General features: G+C 35.3%; 1 protein-coding gene across 1 annotated transcript in view; it reads left to right on the plus strand.

Moving 5' to 3' along the window:
- The window catches only part of ASCC3 (activating signal cointegrator 1 complex subunit 3), a 306,848-nt gene that overhangs the window by 228,116 nt on the left and 57,780 nt on the right, over positions 1 to 20,952 (plus strand). The window contains exons 34-35 of the mRNA XM_024759314.1: positions 5,377 to 5,488; positions 5,686 to 5,820. Of these exons, the coding sequence (XP_024615082.1) occupies positions 5,377 to 5,488; positions 5,686 to 5,820 (247 nt within the window). The remainder of the gene's footprint in view (positions 1 to 5,376; positions 5,489 to 5,685; positions 5,821 to 20,952) is intronic.

A 20,952-nucleotide genomic window follows, 5' to 3' on the forward strand; every position in this document is an offset into this window, starting at 1 on the left:
TGAGATGCTGTTTCAAGAGCCTAACTCATTTAGTACTGTTTTGACCCCCATTTTATAAATGAAGAAACTGAAGCACAGGGAGATTAAGCAGCTTGCCCACAGTCAGGCAGGTCTGAGTGACAGAGGCAGAACTACTGATAGAATCCAGGCATTCTGGTTCCAGAGGCCACATTCTTCATCCCTGAGCCCATTATCAGGTCCAGAATTCAAATATCCATACTTTCTCTCCAGATCTCTTTTCAGTGCTGTGATGGAAAATGTGTTCTCTTTGGAAACCATACCATACTAATTCTGAATATAATACTTTTGTTCGTTTGATGCAAAAAAAAAAATTGTCATTTTTAATATCTATACCTTTACATCTGGATAAAAATGGGAAAACGTGCCTAAATAAAGTTTAACGAGTTACATATTTTACTTAGTCTGCTATAGCACGCCCTGCAATTTTCTTTCTGATTGGCCCTTATATCTTTTTATTATTGTCTGTGTTAAAATCACCTATACACAAAGCTAGAAGCAAAGAAAGGCACAGGAAATTGGTACACTTTTTCTGCTTATTTGTAGATCTCGTAAAAGTTTTAAGAAACCTAAAGTCATTGTCTCAAATGAAGAGCTTGTGTTATATGTAGTTTTAATATATACTTCATGCCTCCTGTCATTCAGTGCCATAAATTGAGATTTGACTTTTCTTTGGGTGGGAGGGTCTTGTATACACACATATGTGCATGCATGTATGTGTAACAAGGAAAAGCTGAAGTTTATTTAAAATACAAAGGGCAAACACCACTCTCAAAATATAGTCACATATAGGTAAATAAATATGACCCAATTCTCCAACCCCCTTCATTTAATCATATTACTGTAAAGTGTCCCCCCAACACCACCACCAAAAATAAAATTTATGTTGAGAAAGATTTCAGTTCCTGGTTGTTCTCTGTATGTCTGTGTATATCCTTAAGTTTTTGATATGCATGTATATGCAAATATATGTATGCTTATACAGATACATATTTATATGTGTAAATATATATGTAGACACACATACATATATACATTAGTTCATTCAAATATATATAAACACATGTATTGGTGCATCATGAAATCTAATATATTTCAAATTGAGTTCTGGATTCAATTTGTATGTTCAATTTTACTCTCTGTTTTCCCCTGAGAAAGCTTCTAAATAATTCTAGGGCAAAAAAATGTTGTGGTAGTTTCAGCTGTCCCTGCAACCACTTTCATTATTTGTGTCATTATTACTGCTGCATAATCTGAACATAAAAAAACATGGTGCTGTAACAAATGACTTCCCAGTACTGACAGTTATAGCAGCAGCATTTCGATACTGATGAAAAATTTCCCAGCGAGGTCTCTGGCCAGGTTTACATAAACCAAACAGGAAATAGCTGCCACTATTCACATTAAATCCAAACTGTTTGGTGTAACTTTATCTATGTTTTACATTACAATAAAATCTCTTTCATTTTCAGCGTCCTTATTAACGTTGAAAAAAGATAACTTGAAGTTTCATGTGTGGTATTCTTGTTTGTCCTTTGATAAGATCTTTTAAAGATAATATTTTAAAAGTTGTTTTACTTTTTGACTGTAAATTTAATGAACTTTGTAAAATTTTATGATAGGGAGAGGTTTGTTTATAATTTCTTCCCAGTGGACTGCTAATAGAAGTTAGCTTGTCTAGCCCATGTGCTAGATGCTGTCAGTATCAAACTGCCTTTGACTTTCACACCTCTCAGGGGACTAGTAATTGTTGTGTTCAAACAGCCTGTAATTGTGATCCCGCTGGCTTTCTCAGTATGCTTCTGGCTATTAGAATCATTAAACAACTCAGCACCTGTTAACAGCATTGTAAATATTCAACCCTGCTTGTGTGCAGGTTGAATCCAATATAGAGAAATCTTACAGAGCTCAGCCTCATAAATTAGGGCCTCTGACAAGTCAATTATTGTGGAACTGGGTTTCTCTGTGAAATAAATGAAATAGCATGCTGACAAAAAGGTAGGCTGTCTGTTTATGGCAAAGAGAAGATAATGACTTGACGATTCAATGCAGTGAGCGTGAAACTACATTGTATCCTTTATCCATAATTAAACAGTTGTATAATATTTCTGTTTTAATAACCAGTAAATTATAAATTTTCTACTGTGGAAAGTGCAACATGAAAACAGACCTTTTTCCTTAGCAGTTGCATGCTTTTTTCAAGTTAGTAAAGTGGTTATTGAAATTAATGATATGTAATTTTTTTAAGCTAAATGCTTATAATTGTTTAGGCTAGAAATTGCACAGTGACTGAAAAGTTTACATGTTAGAAGCGAAGGCCATATAATGCTACTAATGAAGATCATGTAAATATAAACTCCATCCTTTATTCACAAAAAAAGTGTTAGAATATATTCTCTCTCAAAATTTTATGGGACCTAAAAAATAATTCCATTTACACTTAGTTTTATTACTTTATAGTGTCTTGTAAATTATACATTTAATTAAGATGTAGCAGTGTACTTTCTTAAGGATTTGAAAATATTTATGTAACCTTAGAATCTCAGTTCAAATATTAACAAAGAATAATATTTGGTATAAATCAGTGAAGTTATACCACTAACAAAAATAGATGCATTTTAGTATCCTTGTTGGCTGCATGGGAGAAAGTTTTTTAATGATTGAGATTTTACTATTATATTTAAGAATGTAATATTTTAACTAGCCCTCTCTGTTTTTAAAGTTGTCACTTTTAAAAAATAAATAAAGTTATCACATATGCCAGAATATCTGAAGAAAACAATTTTAGGGATTTTTAAAATTCTAGATTACCCCCCCAGATGTAATAAGGATAAAAGTTTTGATATTTCATTTCTCATATGCAAGTCAGTAAGAATGTTGGTGAGCATATTGAAAAAGAACAACTATATTAAGAAATAATCCATGGAAGTTTTTAAAGTTATTCTGCTCAAAAAATGCATGAATTTTTAGCAAGTTAGATTACGATATTTTAGTGTAGTCATCAGATAATTTGTTGCAGTCTCAGAGCCATGATTTTACTTCATTTTTTTTTCTTTTTTACAACTCACTGTAAATGTTTAAAAAATATTTACCCTGACTGTACTTTCTCTGGATAAAAGCCACAAAGTAGTCTAAAAATTTTTCCAATAGATGTAAATGAACAAACTTCAGAAGGGATATTAGCCCATCAAAATATATCTTGTAAATACATAAAACAGTAAGTAAAATAATTATTTAAAAAAGAACCTATAATTTTTGGAGAAAAGTTTTTATCATTAATGGTTTTAAGTATTATTTGTAAGTGTACCAAATTATTCATTTAAGCATAATATGGTAATGTTGGCATTCCAGTTATACATACATGGGAATGACTTATGGTGATCCATAGCAGTAACCATGAGATTTTTTGTTTTCAAATGGCCTAAGAAATTTATAGATAAAAATGGAATCATAACTTTTTGTTTTTCACGGTAATATTATTTTCATAATGTCTTCCTTCTGTAATTTTAATTGCATAAAGATAGCTTGATTCTTGCTCTGCAAATAGTACTACTTATTCAGTGTCCTGGGCACATTTTCACTGTTTTTTTTACTATGTAGATATAACTTTATCAACTATATATTAGTCCAGACAGCTGAAAATCGTGTTGGAAAATTTATAGGCTTAGCAAGCCAAAAGAATGTGAAATATAAAGTAAGCACTTACGTTGCAGAAAGTTTGGCTGATAAATTTCATTTGTTGGGGGAAAAAAATGAAAGACAAAAAAATATTGTTAATAATTTGAAACAGCTTTGGGGATCTGTCTCTTTTATGGAGCCTTGAATGTTCAGAATTTTTATTTTCACCTCTAATGCAGAATAAATTATTCTAACTATATACTCCTTCTCAGTCACAGTTCAGGATAAAGGAAATATTTTCTAATGGTTTCTAATGCTGGTTTTTCACCTTCACATATGCCTGGTTAGATAAAAGTAGGTGCATTTTGTTTAAAGTAACAACAGCACTGATCTGTCTAGTATTTGTTCATTGATAAATATTGCTTTATTTTGGTTTATGAAAAGAACTTTTCCAGGAAGGGCAATAATTTCTCTACAGACTAAAATTTAAAGTAACTAATTCTCTTCTATGAGAATTGAAATCCTCAGCATATAACTATGATTTACAGTTATTTTCCCAAATAAATAACCTATTATTAATCCATACTCAGTGGAAACTCATATATTTGGTTGTACCTAGACTTTTGGGCTAACTTCTCTTTCTAGTGAAAATATATCCTGCCATGATTTAAGTCCTGCTTTTTCTGTTTTTAAATAAATTTTTATAGTATTGACCCCAAATCTTTCCCTTGGAAGAAAGGAAAAGAAAAAAAAAATCACCATGCTTGAGAGGCCTTTAGACCTCTCCCATTTGAGATTGTTAACACTTTTCTTCTTCAGGCTGTGACCACCCCCTTCCTAGTCCTGTACAGATACAAATCCCCTCGTGCTGGGTTTCAGTGATGAGAGTCTGTTCTCTGAGGCCACTTTCCACTCCTGTTCTTTGACTTGGGTAGAGGTAGGGCATGTAATTCTCCATGCTGACTAGTGGACAGGGTTCACACAACGGGAATTAGCAATCTGCCAAGACTCTGGAGGCAGTCCCTCACCTCTTGGATCTTTTCCCAGACACGGATTCCTAGTGATCTTAGGGATTTGCCAAAAATCTCTTGGAGTTACAGGGAGGAGCATTCAGGTGAATTGCGTGTGCTTAGGTTTTTTGCTCAGAAGATATATAGAGCTGAACCTATGTGTTTTCTGTATAGGTAAGCTTACTTACAATGCTTATTTTGTTAGCCTGATGATGTTCCTTCTAATCTTTGGAATATTTACTCCTTAAGCATTAGGGGAACAATTGACTAAATTACCTAAAAGAACTCATCTGCCACCCAAATCAATTGTTCTTTGAGTTTTTTAATGTTACTGAGGATGAGATTTTACATAAAAAAGGGAATTATATATTTATATATAATATGCTTCTCACTTTTTCTAAATCTAGTATATAAGTTTAGTTTGCTGTAGATGTGTAAACTGAAATAATGTCAGTTTTAACACTGAAAATTTGTATCTTTTTAATGTGCTGCTGAATTTTATCTGCTTATCTTGCATATTTTTAACATATTGCCATTGTTCATCAGTGTCAATAAACCTTAGTATGGGGATTTTGATCTGTAAAATGGAAGTGGTAATTGCAATTGCTTTATTCCTTTGATTTGCTATAAATGGATTTTTTTTTAATTCTGAAAAGAGCGAGGTGAAATTGAAATGATGGTTTTAATAAGAAATATTTTGAAACAAATAATGACCTTGCTTGTTTTCTAGCTACTACAATTTGAGTGATGTGAGCCATGATTCTGTGAACAAGTTTCTGTCCAATCTGGTTGAGAAGTCCCTGGTTGAGTTGGAACATTCCTACTGTATTGAGATGGGAGAGGTACGACTTGGTCATACACATTCCAATTGAAAAGATGGCCCGGCTTTTTAACAATAGGGCTTCTGCTTCTGATGATAACCAAAAATTGTAATGAAACAGTTGAAACAGCAACCTACAGTATGAATTATTAATTTTATGAATATATACACTTCTATTGTACTTTTTATTTATGTTATTTTATATTTCTTTTGAAACAGGATAATCGGAGCATTGAACCACTGACATATGGCCGGATTGCCTCTTATTACTATTTAAAGCACCAAACAGTTAAAATGTTCAAGGAGCGTTTGAAACCTGAATGTGGTACTGAAGAATTGCTTTCAATTCTAAGTGTGAGTTTCATGATATTATTGCATTGTTTTTAATACATAGAGATTATATTTTATATATTTCATACCTTCACTTTTAATTTGGGTCTTAATTTGTTGCCATCTAGTTCCTCTTGAAATTTGGCAGAAACTGTTTATGAAGTTCTTTCTTCTGTCAAACGCGATCACTACAAAGCAAATCTGGACTAAATTCCCCATAGATAAGATGACCGTGTAATTTATCATCCAAACTTGGGTCAGTCTGAGAATGGAATGGGGCACTATTGATATTTAAGCCAGGATAATAGGTATAAACTGGGCTCTCCTCAGCAGCCAGGTGATCTCCCTAGCCTTCAATGTAATAACCTCTCTGGATTATAGTTGAAAGCTTTTCTTATTGCTTTTTTTGGGTAATTCTTGTTGGAACTATGCTGTTGCTGATGTTTCTTAACATAAGGATCCACTTGATTAAGTTCTCTTAGAATTAATGCCAGAAAAGTTAACTCCTCCCATTCCCCCCTTCCAAAAGAAAATATACAATCAGATTTATCACATGGTAAAAAACTATACTATGTTCATTTTGCTTTTTTGCCGAGAAGCTAAGAACTAAATTTAATATTGAAGTTAAAATTACTATTAGGAGTATCTTCTCCACTTCCTTCCTTCATATTATATATGCATTATTTTGTTGTTGTTGTTGTTGACTTTAAGTGTAATAATTTACCATAAAACTTTGTTGGCACATTAATCAGGATATATGTTATAAGTAAATACTGTATTTTATTTTACCCCTCAGGTGTGTTGGTACTTTTTTAAAAAGTTAAGACCCATTGGGCTCTAATGTCTTTAAGGTCCTTCTCTTATAAATTCACTGATTCTGCTGTAGTTCACTTACTTATTAGCTTTCTTCCTACCTCCCCTATTGCTTTATCATTCTCAATAGACATCAGTATCCCATTCACAGTTTTCCAATTTTTCAGTGTTTTCCCTTTGAGAAACTAGTGTAGAGATTTTGCGTATGGCATAGGGCCAAATACATTGTAATGAGTCAGAAAATATTTGTTCATGAATTGATGGATGGGTGGATGGGTCTTGTATAAATCAGTTTTCTATTGTTTGCTCTATGGAAATGAGTAGAGGATTAAAGTATATGAGGCAGCTTTCAAGAAAATGATTTTGCTGTCAAATTAACAATTCATTTCTGAGGTAAGAATATTTTTTAAAAATTAAGAATCTCTTTTAGATTTCTAAGAATGAGGTTTTTATCATTTCCTAGACAGATATTCATAAAAACAGGATTTTTCTGGGGGGAAGACAGTAAAATCATGGTTAGTTAGTTTCAGCAAGCATCTTAAACTAGTATCTGTTAGATTTAAGAATATAATGTTTCTTTCAGATTTACCTACCGTGATATATTTACCTAATTTAGTATTTTAAAGTACTTGGGGACACATAATAACAGCTAATACCTCTGAGCACTTTTCATGTGACAGGCCTTATTCTAGGAACTTTACATTGATAAACTCATTTAATCCTAACAAAGCCACTCATTTGATATTGATAACATCCCATTATTATTCCTATTCCTATTATTTAAGAGTAACCAACTTGTCCAAGGTTGCACATCAAGTGAGTAGTTTGCAGTCTAGCACCTTAGTATGCGTTCTTAACCACTGCACTGTGCTGCCTCTCATGCCCCTCCCTCCCTCCCTCTCTCTCTCTCACACACACACACACACACACACACACACACAGAGTGAGCTGGAAAATACCGAGTTGGGAGGTTCAAAGTATGTCTAGACTAGATGCACATTGTTCGTAAAAGTTTGTGAAAACCATATGCCTATTCCACCCTACTAAAAAAACCCCAAATGTATATAGTACCAAGGGAATTCAGTCATTTTTCTCTTCAGTCTTTTCCATAAAAAGGCACTGATAGAGCAAGAGGTCTGTTCACATCCTTTCAGTAGCCTGTTTCTTTCCAGCATCACACTGCCTAAAACCAGTACTGATCTCATGGTATATCTTTATTAAAATAAAGTCAACTCTTTTGTGAATAATACAAGAACAACTCATCTGCAGATATACAGAAGGTAAACTACAGTATATTTACATAGATATTGTTCTGCATAGTCCCTTAATGATTTCTACAGCAACAATGATATAATCTCTTCATCCTGTGGTGTCTAGTCCATGAAACTCTCAACTTTTGCTATATAGTGTCTAAGTCTGTAATATCTAAGTGAGACCTCTTTTTGAGGGAGGACACTGGGACATTTGAAGTATAGGACTCATATGGATAAGGAGATCTGCAGGTACCACGATTTTGCTAATTTCTTATCTAGAAATTATTCTCTATGTACTAGAGAACATATGTGTAACTAACAGAGAAACATTAAATAATAAAGCAGGATTGTGTTTGAAGTAATTATAGTACAATTTCTAGAAATCATTCTTTCACTGAAAAGTGTTTTTAAATATTATTTTGTGATCACACCAGAGAGTCCTAAATGACTCACATAGCTTCGTTACCTTCTCCGCTCTTACCTCCAAAACTGCATATTAATCTCCTTGTGGTTTTGAAACAAGGAGATACAACTGGTCAAGCAGGAGCTATAGAGAAGAGGATGACAAGCACAACAGGACAAAGAAAAGCAGTGTGTGTGAAAGACCTCGTTCCACTACCATTGCTTTTGTTTTTATAATGTTTAATAATGTCACATTATGTTTTCGAACAATGCAGTATTATAACTTATTTACTATCAGCATCTCCTTTTACTAAGATACAGTGACATGTTTCTGAAGTCATTTTCAAACTTTTTTATTTCTATAATTTATTACTTATTTTTAAGAGGAATTTTTAGTATTCCCGAAAAGATCACAACTGAGAAGCTTCTAATCTCTTGAGTATTATTTTGAATTCACTATAATATTTCATCAATTTAATTTTGGCAGTGAATAAAGTTTTCTCATTATTTCTTAGGCTACATATTGTATTTAACTTTTGGTATTTGCTGTCTTTGGTATTAATGATAGTGTAGAAATTATGTTCATTAAGATTTTTATTTTAGGTGTTCTGAATATGTTGCAGTGTGATTATTATTGGCACAGAGAAAACAAACTAGAAGGTAACCACAGAATGAAAAAAGGAATATTAAAACATTCATTGGGGCTTCTCTGGTGGTGCAGTGGTTGAGAGTCTGCCTGCCGATGCAGGGGACATGGGTTCGTGCTCCGGTCTGGGAAGATCCCACATGCCGCAGAGCGGCTAGGCCCGTGAGCCACGGCCTCTGAGCCTGCGCATCTGGAGCCTGTGCTCCGCAATGGGAGAGGCCACAACAGTGAGAGGCCCGCGTACCGCAAAAAAAAACAAAACAAAAAACATTCATTGACTTTCATCAAGCATTTAAAAATACATAAACTTTTAAGTAGGGATAAAATTATATTGCCTTTAGTTTTTCTTTCAAAACTAAAAAGAGAAAGCCATATAATCAGGTCATTTATGGTATGCTTCCTTTCACAGTGTTTTTGGCCCTTCAGTCTTCCCTCTTCCACAGTGTTCCGTAGCAGAAGGTTGTCAGGTTTGGTTAAAAAAAATTCCATACATTAGGTACATGTATACCCTAACTTTTGAATTCTATCCTTTTTGTTCTTTTCCTCTGTCAGTAGGCTTGTTGGGGTCAGCCTGGTATTTTGCAGAATAGTATTTATTATATTGACAGTATCACCCTTTTGACAAAGGATGGAGGCAACAGGAAATTTCTGAGTTTAATATAAAGATGAAAACTAAACTCTTCCAAATAGTAAGGAAGTAAGCTAAATGGAGTTGTCTTAAGAAATATCTTAAACATATGATGAAGTATGTATAATTTAGATGTTTTATCCTTAATATGTTATTCTACATGTGTCCATATTAAATTCCATCAGTCACATTTCTACCCACAGACCATATATTGATTCATCCAAAAAATATTTACTTTGTGCCTACAATGTGTAGGGCTCATTCTAGGGGCAGGAGATAGAATAGTGAACATTAGTGGCAAACTGTGTGTGTGTGTGTGTGTGTGTGTGTGTGTGTGTGTGTGTGTGTGTGTGTGTCTGTGTGTCTGTGTCTGTGTTAATGCACAGATAATCTATGGGCCATGGTAATAAACTATGAAAGACGTGTGTTGCTCCTGACCGAGGTCATCAGCACAGTGTGACGCTCCAAGAATATGTCTGTGTGTGTGTCTGTGTCTGTGTCTGTGTGTCTGTGTCTGTGTTAATGCACAGATAATCTATGGGCCATGGTAATAAACTATGAAAGACGTGTGTTGCTCCTGACCGAGGTCATCAGCACAGTGTGACGCTCCAAGAATCATAGCAGAATGTTGCCCACCATCAAAAAGAGTCTCTAGAGCTTCCCTGGTGGCGCAGTGGTTGAGAGTCCGCCTGCTGATGCAGGGGACATGGGTTCATGCCCCGGTCCGGGAAGATCCCACATGCTGCGGAGCAGCTGGGCCCGTGAGCCATGGCCGCTGAGCCTGCGCGTCCGGAGGCTGTGCTCCACAACAGGAGAGGTCACAACAGTGAGAGGCCCGTGTACCGAAAAAAAAAAAGTCTCTAAAAACAGAACAGGATATAGTATTCTTCCTTCGTGTTAATCCTCCCTGTGCACGAGGTTTGCTATATACATTTCTGCTGACCCCACATCAAAAGAACATCATGGAGAAAGTTTGAATGGGCCCAAGGGAGCCGCTCATATGATGGGAGGTATGTGATTGGGGCATTGCAGTCTGCAGAGGCAGAGGATATGAATCAGGTAACAGATATTAAAATCATGGACCTTATGAATGGAGGCCCTCTTTAGATCATGAACACAAGTAACCTTTTTAATTAATAGGAAGTTCCATCTGATCCTGCAAGTAATAAACTCAGAGAATTTATTACTTCACTTGATGAATATAATGTAGGCCAAAAATATATAGATTCAAAAAGGGCTAGAAAGAATTTATGAATGAAAAAACTACTAATGAATTGTGCGTGTCATATTTAGTGTGGTAGATGCTGATCATTCTGTTACAGACCAAGGAGACAGGAATGAGGATTAGATGAAAGTGTGTCATCTGTATGGTATTTTTCTCTTGGTCCACTAGATACTTGGAATATTTTTTTTTAAACATCTCTATTGGAGTATAATTGCTTTACAACGTTGTGTTAGTTTCTGCTGTATAACAAAGTGAATCAGGTATATGTATATATATATATCCCCATATCCCCTCCCTCTTGCGTCTCCCTCCCTCCCACCCTCCCTATCCCACCCCTCTAGGTGGTCACAATGCACTGAGCTGATCTCCCTGTGCTATGCGGCTGCTTCCCACTAGCTATCTGTTTTACATTTGGTAGTGTGTATATGTCCATGCCACTCTCTCACTTTGTCCCAGTTTACCCTTCCCCCTCCCCGTGTCAAGTCCATTCTCTACTTCTGCGTCTTTATTCCTGTCCTGCCCCTAGGTTCATCAGAACCATTTTTTTTTTTCAGATGATACTTGGGATATATTTTATCCTTCAGAATATAGGGAGTGGGGGGTGTTATTTGATTTTCAAATTTGTGACAGTCTATTATACTTTCAAGAACTAATTCCTGTTGATCACTATTCCATTATATGTAAATCTTTACTTCAGTCAACACCAAAAAAGAAAACACACTTCCACTAATTTTTTTTCTCTGCTAACACCTCTTTTCAGATTTCTGTTTTCACTTACTCATCTTCTTCTTAAGAAACTGAGCTGTTTCTAGCTTACATTTTTAGATGTCATTGTCTTTAAATGATAGTAAAGTACTCTATTCTAGGTGTAAGACTGAAGATTTTTTTAAAACTATTTCTCTTCACTTATTCTATGACAGCAACCCATTTATTTAAATCTAGTCTTTTCAATATATTCATTAAAAAGTAATAATAACTACCTTTTATGGAGCACCTACTACATGCCAGGCACTTAATATACATTATTTATAATCCTCAAACAACACTTCATGGTAAATGTTAATATATAGAAAATGAAACTGAGGTTTGATGAGGTTATTTAAGTTTTCCCAGGTTCCATACAAAGTAGCTCTTTAGAACTCTCTTACCTATTCCTTACTTCCTCTCCTAGACATATTTATCCTTATCCTATGATTTAACTCCAAATGTAAAAAAATTTTTAAGTATTGAAATGTAATGGTATATACTTTTTAAAAGTCAGTTAAGAAACAGAGTTGCTTTTAAAATTATGTGTGACCTTGTGACTTCGAATTACAGGTTTTAAATACATATGTTAATTACTGGCAAAATAGTTATTTCAACCTTCCTTATGGAAAACATAGATTTTAAGTTTTAAGCAATATCTTGCTATTTGAAAAGGTTAGATATTTTATAAGAACTCTTGCCAAGTTATTTTTTCAACACCATGAATTAATAAGCTTCATAATTAAGGCAGCTGCTTCACACTTCTATTGTTAACCAGTGACATTACATCTGTCTTGCTCCATTGATGCCCTCCTCCTACTTATTGAAGCATTTAGCAGTTTTGGCAACAGGGATTACATGGCATGGAGTAAGTAGTCTAATTAGATATAAGTGAAAATCCTGAGGGAAAAGGATATTTAAAAAGTAATTTGAAGAATCTCTTAATGATGTTGGCACTGAAAGCCAAGTCTAGAGTAGAAGGTGCCAGTCATCGTGACAAACAAGGATTATGATTTGATATGTTCAGTGGACTTTTAGAAGGTAGCCTAAGAGTAATAGAAATAAAAAGATTTCAAAGTTGGGGAAATTTATTTGAGTGAATTTTTCATAATATGCTTACCGTAGTATTAATAGCTTTGAAAGAAAGCAAAATATGCCCCAAATGTATTTTGTCTCTAAATGAAACAAATGAACTTATTTACAAAACAGAAACAGACTTACAGATATCAAAAACAAGCTTATGGATACCACAGGGGAAACATGGTGGCGGGGTGAGGATAAATCAGGAGCTTGGGATGAACATACACACACTACTATATATGAGATAGATAACCAACAAGGAACACAGGGAACTCCACTCAATATTCTGGGATAACCTATATGAGAAAAGAATCTAAAAAAGGATGAATATCTGTATATCTATAACTGAATCACTTTGCTGTGCACCTGAAACTAACACAACATTGCAAATTTTCAATAGATTTTTTTAAGATATACTCAGTTGATAAGGTTCTTGTGACTACACAGAAACATGAGTTTATATATCAAATATCCAATTTGAAAAGTTGTGAAATTCTTATTTTTCCACAAAACCTTAGATATTGACTAAAAGTATGGGTTTCGTGTGTTAACATAAAATAGAACCATTCCAAATTTAGAAAAGTACCATAAAAAATTAGATTTTTATATATTAATAAATTTCTGGGGACTTCCCTGTGGCACAGTGGTTAAGAATCCACCTGCCAATGCAGGGGACACAGGTTCGATCCCTGGTCCAGGAAGATCCCACATGCCACAAAGCAACTAAGCCCATGCACCACAACTAATGAGCCTGCACTCTAGAGATCGTGAGCCACAACTACTGAGCTCACCCGCGCGCCTAGAGCCCGTGTTCCACAAGAGAAGCCACGGCAAATGAAAAGCCTGTGCACCACAACGAAGAGTAGCCCCTGCTCGCCGCAACTAGAGAAAGCCCACGAGCAGCAACAAAGACCCAACACAGCCATAAATAAATAAATAAACAAACAAATAAATAAATTTGTTTATTTATTTATTTCCAGGTTTGACAGTTTTCTGCACTGCTTTATTTAAAAGCATACTGGTTCTTTCTTTGCTCTGCCCATATAGACGACATTTTCAGTGATATAGCATTTTTAATGCTTGAATTTTATGCTCTTTGGCACACAACCACAAATCTCTTGGTTGAAAATTACAAACGTATCTTTCTTAAACATAGGCTTGGAAAAATAAGCAAGAATTTTTTTTAAGAGAGAAATTTTAAATGGAATAAATAGAAAGGACAAGCCAGATATGAATACCATTGGTAGGGGACCCCACATGTAAAATTAAACAGTTCATTAAAGGAAAAATGAAAGGAAGGAAAGGTTAACCGAGTAACAGTGAACATCACCAACCTCATGGCCTTCCATTTCCAAATAACCTCGTGACAATTGCAGGATCCCATCTGCTACTCTTTATCATCCTAGTGAGGAAACCTAATGGGATATCTTCCAGGGTTCATGAGAAAGAGCTTCCTAACCCCCAGTCTGGAGAGCTGCTTGGCATCTTTTGGAGAGGCACAGATGGCAAATGTCTCAAAAAAAAGTATCTTTCTACTTCTCTTGGTCTCTTTTCCTTGAGACCTTCCCTATTTTCCATTATTTCCTAGTTTCTTCCTAGCTTTCTGCACTTACAAGCTTTTCTTAGCACAGAGAAAGTGAAATATTTTCCTGGTGAAAACCTTCATTCTCAGATCTGTTGTGATTTAGTAGATTCCTCTAAAGATTTTTAAGCTAATTGTGTTCTCATGAGCATAAAATGTATTTTTAATATTACCTGAAATTTGTCCTGTTTTAAATTTTTGATACTTTCTTAAAAATTACTTTTGGCTTCCTAAACTGTCCCACAGAATAACTGTCAATTACTGAGATTCTAAATGTTGGTGATTAAATAGGGTTGTTAATTAAGAAATAAGTTTATATACCAAAGTATGACTATCCTTAATATTTCTTTCATTATTACCTAGTTTAATGTTCTCATTTTTTCAAAAAACAAAGACCCAGTTTTGCCCAAGATGACACAAACCAGTATGGAAAAATAATACAAAAACTCAGATCCCAAAGGGCAGAGTTGAAATTAGAATTCATATCCCCCAGCAACCTTTTAAATGCTCTTCTCTTTCTTTTCCCCTTTGCTGTTTTGTACTTTTCTTTTTCCTCTTCTTGCATCTTATTTTGCCCTTTTATTTAAATAAAACTTACAAAACATGGTATGTAAAAGGGATATACCATTAACCTTCTCAGCCTAAGTTATAAGATTTGCTAAGTGTTCTATCCAATACTCATTGCTCTTGGGGGAATACCAAGGAAATAATAGATAGACCTGTATCTTTTAAGGAGATTTGTCCTAGAGCCCAAAGAACCTAATAAAAACAAAGGAGTAGGCTTGTGTCGAGTCTGTCTGTCTCTTCTGCTGTTGCTGCTTCATATAGTTCTGCCTCTGCACGGGAAGTGTTCAGTCCTGCTTATGGCATTCAAGGCAGAAGTGTTGCTGATGCTGTCCTCAAAAGTCAGAGTTACCAGCCTGGCCTACGTGCAGGATTGGATCACCAAACTCCTGGGGGTCACGTTAAAAGCATTTGCAAAAGGAGACTCCATTTAGACATTTTAAAATTACAAATAAAATCTTGAGTGGTTTCATATAAATTAAGTCATATTTGTAAAACTCCAGGGTAGCCTGCTTTTCAGGGAACCCTATCATGAATGACTTGGCAAAGTAAATCATTGTTAATTTGGTTTTGGATATATTTTTGTTTATCGTTGGTAGTAACTCTCTGCTTAACTTAATGATATCATAACTATTTAGAATTGTCAGTACATATGCAATCACATTGGGGAAATTAAAATGTAATGAAAATAAGATTGAAGATTATTATCTTTGTGGGAATAAAATCTCTTCCCTAAATTCTAACCATTTGTCACTTCATTCTACTTTGAATAAACAGAGCATTGTTTAGACTATAAAAATAAGTGGAAAATAAAAACTTTAATAGTGGATAAAACATTTTAAAATATAATTTTCATATGCTAGAAATTGGTTTCTGCTCAGAATGTTTCTAATTTCATCCCAATAAAATTTAAGTACTCTAAAATTATTGTTAGGGTTTCATTGGTCCAGCAGGTGGAGCAGTTCAGAAATCAATGGTAGCTCACTCCTCAATTAATAATGGTGATTAGAAGTATTCCAAAAGGTTCATGGTTCCTGTCATAAATATCTTCCCAGTAGAAGTAATGCCAAAACATTGCCTTGTATTTTAACAAAGCAGCCAAGTAGGTAAATAAGTGTGACCATTCCTAATACTTAAAGCCAACTAAATCTACTTCAATATCATTTTCTGTGTAATAAAGCAAAAGAAAAATTAAACATCCTAAAAGAAAAATTAAATATCCTTCCCAACCCCCTATTGGTATAAGCAGAGTCCTTCAGTATTACATTGTTTTGGAAACATGTAATTAAAAAAAAAATAACAATAGAAATACTTCTTGGTGCTGAGAGATATACAGCCCTTTAGGTTAACTAACATGCCAGACTTTTTCTCTATGTAATAATGTATAGAAACACTATGTGCTCTAAAAAAAAATTTTTTAACTGTATTGACACAGTTTCAGGTAAAATTTTTATAAATTCTCTATCATAAAGTGTGTTAAAGTGTATCCTAATATGTGTTTAAGGACAAGATATTATAGTTAGCCATCTTCTTGATTTATTGAATCTTGTTTTATAGATAATACTGCTTTTATAAGTTGGGGGGGTTTAATGAAAGCAGTACAATTACCCTTTTTTAATTTGTTTGTTATTCCTAGCTGTATTTCCTTATATTTAATAAATAGTGGATTGTTCTCTCACCTCATTGGTTGTTACCAGACCACCACCAGTCCTCATATATTAGCCATTATTTCAATTGTGTAGGAATTTATAGCTCCTGGTCAGTTAGTTTCTCACAAGACAGTTTCTCGTCCACTAATCCTTCTGAGTTGTTCTTTTTATAGTCATTTAAGAAAAGACCCTATAGCCCAAGTAAAGAATGATTCCATAACTATGGCTTTTGTGATATTACCACCATAAGTATCTCATAGACTTATTGGGGAGATTAAATTAGTTAATAGAGGCAAATCACAGAGCAGTGGTCATTTGCTCATTTGAAGTACTTAGTTAATGTTAGCTCTTCTTATATTTAGTAATATTTATTGAGCACACACTGTGTTCCAGGCATGTAATACACTGCAGCATGCTAGGCTGATGAAGTTCCAGTACTCATGGACCTTATCTTCATAATGGGGTTGGCAAACAAGTTAACAAATAAACATGTAATATAAGTTCAAATGTATGTAAGATTTTTTTCTTTTTTTAATAAGGCAGGAGTCTGAAGGTAACTAGGGAGGCCTGTTCTTCACAGAACAGTTAAGGAGAGCTTTTCTGAGGACATGATACTTGAACAGAGAACTGAGTGACATGAAGGAGCAACTCATGAGGAAGCCTCAGGGGAGAAATTCTAGGCAGAGGGAACAGCAAATGCAGAGGCCATGGAGCAGGAGGTACTTGTCAGAGGTTCAAGGAACGACAAAAAAGCCTGTGTGGCCAGCGTGGAATAAGCACTTAGCGGGCATGGTGGGCAGGGCCAAGGTCGTCTTTGGCCTGGCTGAGGAGTTTGGATTTTATCCAGTGTTTAGAGAAGCCATTGGAGGAATTTTGATCAAAAGAGCAATGTGGTATTATTAATTCCGAAAAGACTGCCTCCTTAGTAGAGAAATGATTATTGCAGAAATCATTTATCATTTGGGATGTTTTGACGGTTGAACCAACATCAATTAGCTGATTGATTATAAGTAAACAGAGTAAACAGAAGAAATAAAGATGATGCCTAGGTTTGGGGCTGGAACAATTCAATAAGAGAGAAAACCATTTATTGAAGTGAAGAAGGCAGAATTAAGAGCAAGGTCTATGTTTGTTTTGGGGGCCGCTGGTGACAGGCCACATGGATAGTATTCAAAATTTCAGAGTCCAGAGGTGGGTTGAGATCATCTGGGCAGTGAGTATTGAGCAGAGGTCTGCAGATTGCACTCTGTGAACTCTAGCTTATTGAGGTTGGGGGAGGAGGTGAGTCAGCAGAAAACCGAGAGTGAAGGATGATAAACAAGAAGGAAAACTTGCAGGAGAGTGCACTGATCTGAGCTAAGGGGAAAAGTAATCTCAAGAAGGGCGTGGTGATCAACTGAGTTAAAACTGTTGATACAGAATGGATGAGAGCTGAGATTAATCACTCGACTTGATACGATAGAGCTCCTAGATGTCTTTTTTTTTTTTGGACACCATTATTGGAGTATAATTGTTTTACAGTGATGTGTTAGTTTCTGCTGTAAAACAAAGTGAATCAGCTATACGTATACATATATCCCCATATCCCCTCCTTCTTGCATCTCCCTCCCACCCTCCCTATCCCACCCCTCTAGGTCGTCACAAAGCCCCGAGCTGATCTCCCAATTTTGTTGCAGTGGTTAATGGGAGTGTTTCGTTAATTTCTCTTTAAGATTTTTCATCATTAGTGTATAGGAATGCAAGGGATTTCTGTGCATTCATTTTGTATCCTGCTACTTTACCAAATTCATTGATTCGCTCTAGTAGTTTTCTGGTAGCATCTTTAGGATTCTCTATATGTAGTATCATGTCATCTGCAAACAGTGACAGTTTTACTTCCTCTTTTCTGATTTGGATTCCTTTTATTTCTTTATCTTCTCTTATTTCTGTGGCTATAACTTCCAAAACTGTGTTGAATAACAGTGGTGAGAGTCGGCAATCTTGTCTTGTTCCTGATCTAAGTGGAAATGGTTTCAGTTTTTCACCATAGAGAACAATGTTGCCTGTGGGTTTGTCATATATGGCCTTTATTATGTTGAAGAAAGTTCCCTCTGTGCCTACTTTCTGGAAGTTTTTTTATCATAAATGAGTGTTGAATTTTGTCAAAAGCTTTTTCTGCATCTATTGAGATGATCATATGTTTTTTCTCCTTCAGTTTGTTAAAATGGTTTATCACATTGATTTATGTATATTGAAGAATCTTTGCATTCCTGGGTTAAACCCCACTTGATCATGGTGTATGATCCTTTTAATGTGCTGTTGGATTCTGTTTTCTAGTATTTTGTTGAGGATTTTTGCATCTATGTTCATCAGTGATATTCCCTATAGTTTTCTTTTTTGGTGACGTATTTGTCTGGTTTTAGAATCAGGGTGATATGGGCCTCATAGAATGAGTTTGGGGGTGTTCCTCCCTCTGCTATATTTTGAAAAAGTTTGAGAAGGATAGGTGTAAGGTCTTCTCTAAATGTTTGATAGAATTCACCTGTGAAGCCATCTGGTCCTGGGCTTTTGTTTGTTGGAAGATTTTAAATCACAGTTTGAATTTCATTACTTGTGATTGGTCTGTTCATATTTTCTGTTTCTTCCCGGTTCAGTCTTGGAAGGTTATACCTTTCTAAGAATTTGTTGATTTCTTCCAGGTTGTCCATTTTGTTGGCATAGAGGTCCTTATAGTAGTCTCTTAGGATGCTTTGTATTTCTGTGGTGTCTGTTGTATCTTCTCCTTTTTCATTTCTAAATTTATTGATTTGAGTCCTCTCCTGCTTTTTCTTGATGAGTCTGGCCAATGGTTTATCAATTTTGTTTATCTTCTCAAAGAACCAGATTTTAGTTTTATTGATTTTTGCTATCGTTTTCTTTGTTTCTATTTCATTTATTTCTGCTCTGATCTTTATGATTTTTTTCCTTCTGCTAACTTTGGGGTTTTTCTGTTCTTCTTTCTCTAATTGCTTTAGGTATAATGTTAGGTTGTTTATTTGAGATTATGGATATGTATGTTCCTATTACCATTTTCTTAATTGTTTTGGGTTTGTTATTGTAGGTCTTTTCCTTCTCTTGTGTTTCCTGCCTAGAGAAGTTCCTTCAGCATTTGTTGTAAAGCTGGTTTGGTGGTGCAGAATTCTCTTAGCTTTTGCTTGTCTGTAAAGATTTTAATTTCTCAGTCAAATTTGAATGAGATCATTGCTGGGTAGAGTAATCTTGGTTGTAGGTTTTTCCCTTTCATCACTTTAAATATGTCCTGCCTCACCCTTCTGGCTTGCAGAGTTTCTGCTGAAAGATTACTTGTTAACCTTATGGGGGTTCCCTTGTATGTTATGTGTTGCTTTTCCCTTGCTGCTCTTAATATTTTTTCTTTGTATTTAATTTTTGATAGTTTGATTAATATGTGTCTTGGCGTGTTTCTCCTTGGATTTCTCCTGTATGGGAGTCTCTGTGCTTCCTGGACTTGATTGACTATTTCCTTTCCCATATTAGGGAAATTTTCTAGTATAATCTCTTCAAATATTTTCTGTCCCTTTCTTGTTCTCTTCATCTTCTTGGACCCCTATAATTTGATTGTTGGTGCATTTAATATTGTCCCAGTGGTCTCTGAGACTGTCCTCAATTCTTTTCATTCTTTTTTCTTTATTCTGCTGTGCGATAGTTATTTCCATTATTTTATCTTCCAGGTCACTTTTCCATTCTTCTGCCTCAGTTATTTTGCTATTGATTCCTTCTAGAGAATTTTTAATTTAATTTATTGTGTTGTTCATCGTTTGTTTGCTCTTTAGTTCTTCTAGGTCCTCGATAAATGTTTCTTGTATTTTCTCCATTCTATTTCCAAGATTTTGGATCATCTTGACTATCATTACTCTGAATTCTTTTTCAGGTAGACTGCCTATTTCCTCTTCATTTGTTTGGTCTGGTGGGTTTTCACCTTGCTCCTTCATCTGCTGTGTATTCTCTGTCTTTTCATTTTGCTTAACTTACTGTGTTTGGGGTCTCCTTTTCACAGGCTGCAGGTTCGTAGTTCCCATGTTTTTGGTGTCTTTCCCCAGTGTGTAAAGTTGGTTCAGTGGCTTGTGTAGGCTTCCTGGTGGAGGGGACTGGTGCCTGTGTTCTGGTGGATGAGGCTGGATCTTGTCTTTTTGGTGGGCAGGACCACATCCGGTGGTGTGTTTTGGGGTGTCTGTGAACTTATGATTTTAGGCAGCCGCTCTGATAATGGGGGGGGTGGTGTTCCTGTCTTGCTAGTTGTTTGGCATGGGGTGTCCAGCACTGGAGCTTGCTGGTCGTTGAGTGGAGCTGGGTCTTAGCGTTGAGATGGAGATCTCTGGAAGAGCTCTCACCGACTGATATTATGTGGGGCTGGGAGGTCTCTGGTGGACCAATGTCCTGAACTCGGCTCTCCCTCCTCAGAGGCTCAGTCCAGACGCCCAGCCAGAGCACCAAGACCCTGTCAGCCACACAGCTCAGAAGAAAAGGGAGAAACAAAATAAATAAATAAAATAAAATAAAGTTATTAAAATAAAAAATAAAATATTATTTAAAA

The sequence above is a fragment of the Neophocaena asiaeorientalis genome, unplaced genomic scaffold, assembly GCF_003031525.2.
Source record: "Neophocaena asiaeorientalis asiaeorientalis breed wild unplaced genomic scaffold, Neophocaena_asiaeorientalis_V1.1 scaffold505, whole genome shotgun sequence".
NCBI classification, from domain to species: Eukaryota; Metazoa; Chordata; class Mammalia; order Artiodactyla; family Phocoenidae; genus Neophocaena; species Neophocaena asiaeorientalis.